The 5,708-nt window shown below is 44.1% G+C and overlaps 1 protein-coding gene across 1 annotated transcript; it reads left to right on the forward strand.

Annotated features, from left to right (window-relative positions):
- The first annotated feature begins 1,911 nt into the window (after positions 1-1,911).
- On the forward strand, positions 1,912-3,976 carry hs3st1l1 (heparan sulfate (glucosamine) 3-O-sulfotransferase 1-like1). The gene is made up of 2 exons (XM_073482304.1): positions 1,912-1,966; positions 2,574-3,976. Exon 2 carries the CDS (start codon positions 2,745-2,747, stop codon positions 3,684-3,686), a length of 942 nt encoding a protein of 313 aa, XP_073338405.1. The 5' UTR covers positions 1,912-1,966; positions 2,574-2,744; the 3' UTR covers positions 3,687-3,976.
- The last annotated feature ends 1,732 nt before the right edge of the window (positions 3,977-5,708 follow it).

The raw sequence follows: 5,708 nt of genomic DNA on the forward strand, positions 1-5,708 counted from the left end.
CCTTCCTCTGGTCCCACACTGTTCAGTGGAAATAGTCTTGGTTAAGGGGTCTGCCAGATAGCGTGGCTGCCGTGCGCTGAATGAAAAGCTGGAAAGATATGCATCAAGTGCTGAATAAAGCAATAAGGCCCAGTGGAATGTGAAACAATGGCTCCTTCCAGGTGGTGGTGTGCTGTGAGAGGAGTGGGGGGAATTGGATGAGACAGAAAGCTCGTCTGGCTGCCTGGCTGTTAGCATTGGACTTGGCAGCTCTCTGCCAGGGAAACGCTGACAGGCAGGCGCGCCTGTCACAGCACATAAGTGCCTCCTTGCACAACCCCGGGTCCTGTAGGGCAGGTCGGCTCTCCTGCGTTCAGCTCGCAGACCCAGTCCCACACTCAAGCCACAGATCGTAGCGGAGAGCGGGGGCATGTGTCACAGCCTTTATATGGTTGAAAGACTCTGTAAGGTGAAAGAAAGGCCACTGGTGACATCGTAGAAAAGTGCTCTGCACATTGGTTGTTATACTTCTCATGTCCCTCTTTTAATTAGAGGGGCAACTTCTGTGAATAGGTCTAGTATTTCTGCACACAGACTTAATTACCAAACTATAACAGTTGGTCAATAAAAACAACTGAGAGAAAGACATTTGGATATTTTTATATGCCTCATGAATGGATGATCCTCAAGTATAATTACTGAGTGTTTCAAAACGAAGATGTTAAAAAGAACTTTCATATCAATTTGTAATGAGAGTGTCTCACAAACGGGCTCTTATTATCTCAAAATTACTTTCTTTTACAACGGTGGATCATTTGGGAATCAAACTCATCATTTTATAACTGTTACCTTGGTATTTTACTGTGCAAATGCTCTGAGGGTTAGGTAAGATGAAAATGCCTCAGGAAGATATTTCATCAGCCTTTCTTCAGGAAACGGAACAGCTCTTTCTTTTTTCTTTTTTCAATTCACAATTTTCATTGTGAAAAAAGTTGTACAGAAAACACTGCTAAGACAAAATCTACAGAAAAGTGCCGCCTCTTTGCTGCTTTAAAAGCCACTGGATAGCAAATGTTTTTATACTTCACTGCTTTCCCTTTCAAACGGGCACCACGTCGTTTTGGAGAATAAATTAAAACTCAGGATTTTTTTCCCATAACTGAGTAAACAAGCTGCTCTCAGAGGAAAATTAGGTCCCCAGAACAATGTTTGAAGGTGGCAGGGTCCGCCAAATATAAACAAAGTAAAACAGTGTGAAATTGTGTTGTCCTTTAAGGTCAGATGGTTTATTCAGTTTATTCAGTCGTGAAAACGAAGAGAGTTTGTTTATTTAGTTTGTTCAGGTCAGTCAGGTCAATCAGTCAATGAAGATATTTTTCTCTTCTGATTTAAATGTATTCCCCAAAACTACGCAGTGCACCTTTAAGATGTAGTTACAGTAAAATCCCTCTACAGACAGTGAAAATGTTAAGAAGAAACTGTATTCAAATTGTGTTATGTATTTCCAGCCTACAATATAAGAGAGAAATGTGTTGAACACTAAATCTATCTGCTGTATGCATCCAGAGCAGTACTTCGTACCTATGTGTGTGTGTGTGCGTGCGTGTGTCAGTCTGTTCCCAAGCAGGGGATATATTAGTTTGTTTAGATTACCTTACCCTGACCTTTGCTGTTGAATCTGGATGTTTGCATAGCCCGGCCCTGTTGTTTTGACTAACACAGAGGAGCACCAACTCTTTCAGCTTGTTCTCCCGGTGAAGGCACCGGGAGAAAGACTTTTGGTTTTTAAATTAATGCTGTGACATTTACAAAAATTGTTCTGCTATTTCAGCTCACAGCTTCTTGAGAACCATTTTTAGCACGTGTGATTTCAAGTTCTGAAGAAAACAAGGCAATTATTAAAACTTTAAACAGCCGTTATATTAAAGAGTTAAAAACACGAGACGGTATATTTTCCCATGGTTTTGAGCGTCTCTTCAGCAATATTGTAAGTCTAATTTAATGCCCTAAATCCTTCTCCCTGTGTTTGCTGAATTTCATTGCCCTAGTATTGATCTTTCTTGGCATGTATAGGAAATCAAAGTCACCTAGAAGTGGGAACTCATCTGATTTCCTGCAATAAATTTATCTTTATAAGTCTCCGAATGCCTTGATTTTGATGCTCCGGGGGGGAGATGTTAAGTGTATTGATTCTGGTGTGGATTCTGACCTGGTAAAGGAAGACAAAGCTCTCTGGCCTCGTCTTCTGGCCTTGAGCCACACTTGCATATCTCCGACACATTTTCTAACGAGCTGTCTGGCTAAATGTTTTTCAGCCGAAGAAATTACAGTATCAATTGGAAGTGACTTTATAGAGTTAGAGGAGAAAGCAGATGGGAAGAGGGAAGATGAAAAGAGATTCAAAGAAAGATGAATTGAGATTATCCTTTTGAGATGATACACTCATAACAGACATGGATTGTATTTATGGCTGGATTGCTTTTTCAGGAGAATGAGGAAAGTGCCATTTCAGTATAATACAGACATTCATTCTGCTTTATATGCCTGAAATCTGAAAGCCTTTTCTTCTTTTTTCTCTTTGTTCTCCACTACAGATGTGCTGTGGACTGCCGATGATTTCTCCTCCTCCTCCGGGTCAAATTCAATGGCAGACAAAGACTGCTCTCGTTACCACTGAGCTCAGAAAGACAGATCGTGTCCGAAGCTAAACCGCTCTCCTTTTCTTGCTTCTCTCTCTTGGCCACCTCGCTCTTCATCCCATCACCATGGCGTGTTTCCTGACATCTGCCTTTCTTCTGGTTCTCCAGACGTATGCTGCCCCGTCTGAGTTTGTCCAGGCTGGGTTTGGCATAACGTTGGACCCCATGGACCTTGATGCTGGACTACCAGCCAATGTCTCTGAAGATGTGCCCTCATCTCCACCCCCAGGGACTAGTAAAAGAGCCCCTCATAGTATCATCATTGGGGTACGCAAGGGGGGCACAAGAGCGCTGCTGGAGATGCTAGACATACACCCTGAGGTTGCCGCTGCTGCCACCGAGGTGCACTTCTTTGACTGGGATGAGAACTATGCCAAGGGCTTTGAGTGGTACCGCGAGTTGATGCCCTACTCTTACCCACATCAGATCACAGTGGAGAAAACTCCAGGGTACTTCACCTCAGCCCTCGCACCAGAACGCATCTGCGCCATGAACTCGTCCATAAAGCTGCTATTGATCTTGCGAGATCCAGCCGAGCGGGTCATTTCCGACTACACCCAGGTGTACTTCAACCGGCTGGAGAACCACAAGCCGGTGCAAGCCATCGAGAACCTGCTAGTGCGCAATGGAGCTTTGAATATGCGGTACAAGGCCATTCAAAGGAGCCTCTACGACGTTCATATGCGCAACTGGCTGCGCCACTTCCCCCTGGAACAGATACACATCGTAGACGGGGATGCTCTCATCCGTGACCCCTTGCCAGAGCTTCAGAAAGTGGAGCGCTTCCTCAACTTGCCCCCAAGGATAGTTTCCTCCAACTTCTACTTCAACCAGACCAAGGGGTTCTACTGTATCCGAAGCGATGGTCGAGAGCGCTGTCTGCATGAGTCTAAGGGACGTCCTCACCCTGCTGTCAACAGCACCGTCCTCCAGCAGCTCCGCACCTACCTACAGGAGCACAACCGAACCTTCTTCAGGCTGGTGAAACGTACCTTCGACTGGCAATAAGGAACCCGGATCACAAATCGGACTCAAGGGAGCCACTACCTTGTCTGTGATGAGGTCAAAAAGAGGGCATGAAGCACTTTACAGACCTGAGATTTAAAAACCCCTCTGAATAGCCTCTTAATAACTACTGTTGTGATCTCTGGTTTCAGCAGAGCAGTTCTATATTCACACGATAGGGTAAAAAAGAAAAAAGAGAAAAAAAAACTGTAACTAGAGGCGTAAGATTAAATGGAAGAAACTCCAAGCTTAATAAGTCATTCTGTCTGTGCTGGAAGCGTTTAAGTGATCAAATTGCAGCGAAAACAAGTTTGTGAAACTGATGAACTTTTTTTTCCTCTCTCTTGTTTGATATTCTTGTTCTTGATAATAAATTGTTCTGCTTTCAAATGTACCAGAAAAAGTGGAACGTTTCTGTCTCTCTGTCTCATTTCATTCTGGTCATCAAAAAGCCCCTGAGCCCGCTAACCTGTGTTATTTAGGGAGTATACTAAGGTAGGCAGAGGCATTAGAATAAGCCTTTGATTTGCTGTGGTGGAGGGTAGACATTAATGCAAGGAAATGTGTACCCTGGAGCAGCGCTTTAGTAGTACAGGAATCACTAATGGCTTTGGACATTGAAGGTAGCCTGTGCCTGCAGCTAAATCAGTCAAATCTCCATAGTCAGCACACTCAAATCCGGGGAGCTGCTGTTACGTTTGGTTGTGGCTCTGTTCAACACTTTGCACAGGTGTTAAATGTAGTCATTAAATCATAGCCCTAACAGTGCTGTTAAACATTTACAAATGTTACAGTATCTGTGCAAATGTTTTTTCCCCGTATTTATTATCTCATTCCTGAATCATCCTTGGCGTCCAGTTTTCCCAGAAACATTTTGTCGTGCAACACACATCAGATAGACGCGGGTCATGTTTCTTTCATTGATTAGGCTTTAAACAGCAGCCAAAGCTACAGCTCCACTGGGATCTGATATTCATGTGATCTCCCCGCTCTGTCTGCTGGAATAAGCACTATAACTCTCCTGAGGCAAGTAGTCATTGATGCTACATTGGATCCATATCCAGGACAGAACATGGGAGGGTGGGGGTGTGTATAGCTGTGGGCTATACAGAAATGTGCTGAATATTTATATGAATAGTGTAGTTTGTGACTGATATGGGGCTTTAAAGTATAATTAGAGTCAAAAATTGGTACGTGTGTACAAAAGTTCTGTTTGATGACAAAGGCAGAGCCAAATCCCTCGTAACTCATCTCGCTCAGGGACTTTTCTCCCTTCTGCTCACCAGGGGGCACTTGGACTCCAGGGTAACCCATGAGGGACCGTTGTGAAGGAATGTGTCCAGATGTGCTCTTTCTAGGAGCCCCTCTGTCGGTGCACACACAGGTGAAGGGCCTGTGACAGGTACCTCTTGACCCTGGCCTACGCCTGTCTGCCATGGTATGTATCACCCAGCCGCTCATCAGGAAGAGAACAGTTTGTCCAACGACGCGAAGCAGCCTTGCTTCACTGCCACAAACACACACACACACACATACACGCATGTTACCAATCATTCCCGGGGTGTTACATTGCTGTAGCAGTGTTTCCATTAGGCAGGTGGGCAGGAAGGACAAAAGGGCATGTTCTGCTTACAATATGAAAGTACACACTGAACAAATTCCCATTTGTAGCCTTTATTTATTTGAGGCAAAGTTGACTGAGTGTGCATGCGGTTTTGCGTACACGCGCGCACACACACACACACACACACACACACACACACTGCATAGTGCATCTGTAGCTGTCTAATGTTCTCTGAGGATCTGCAGTCAGCAATGGGTTGTTTAAGGATAAAGATATTTTTATCAGCAAATTCCCTACAGTTCACATCATCGTTACAAATGCAACAAAATGACTCCTTTACAGAGATCTGAAGGAGTAAGCTTTTATACAGTATGTCAAGCCGTGACTGCACAGGCTTTCTTGTAGGATTATCCAGTGTTGTGTTTTTTGTTTGTTCGGGGGATTTGTTGATGAGAATAAAA

The sequence above is a fragment of the Pagrus major genome, chromosome 15 (assembly GCF_040436345.1).
Source record: "Pagrus major chromosome 15, Pma_NU_1.0".
In the NCBI taxonomy this organism is placed as follows: Eukaryota; Metazoa; Chordata; class Actinopteri; order Spariformes; family Sparidae; genus Pagrus; species Pagrus major.

Bases quoted from the DNA above. Each gene is read 5' to 3' on its own strand.
- hs3st1l1 (XM_073482304.1), top strand. From the start codon at position 2,745: ATGGCGTGTTTCCTGACATCTGCCTTTCTTCTGGTTCTCCAGACGTAT.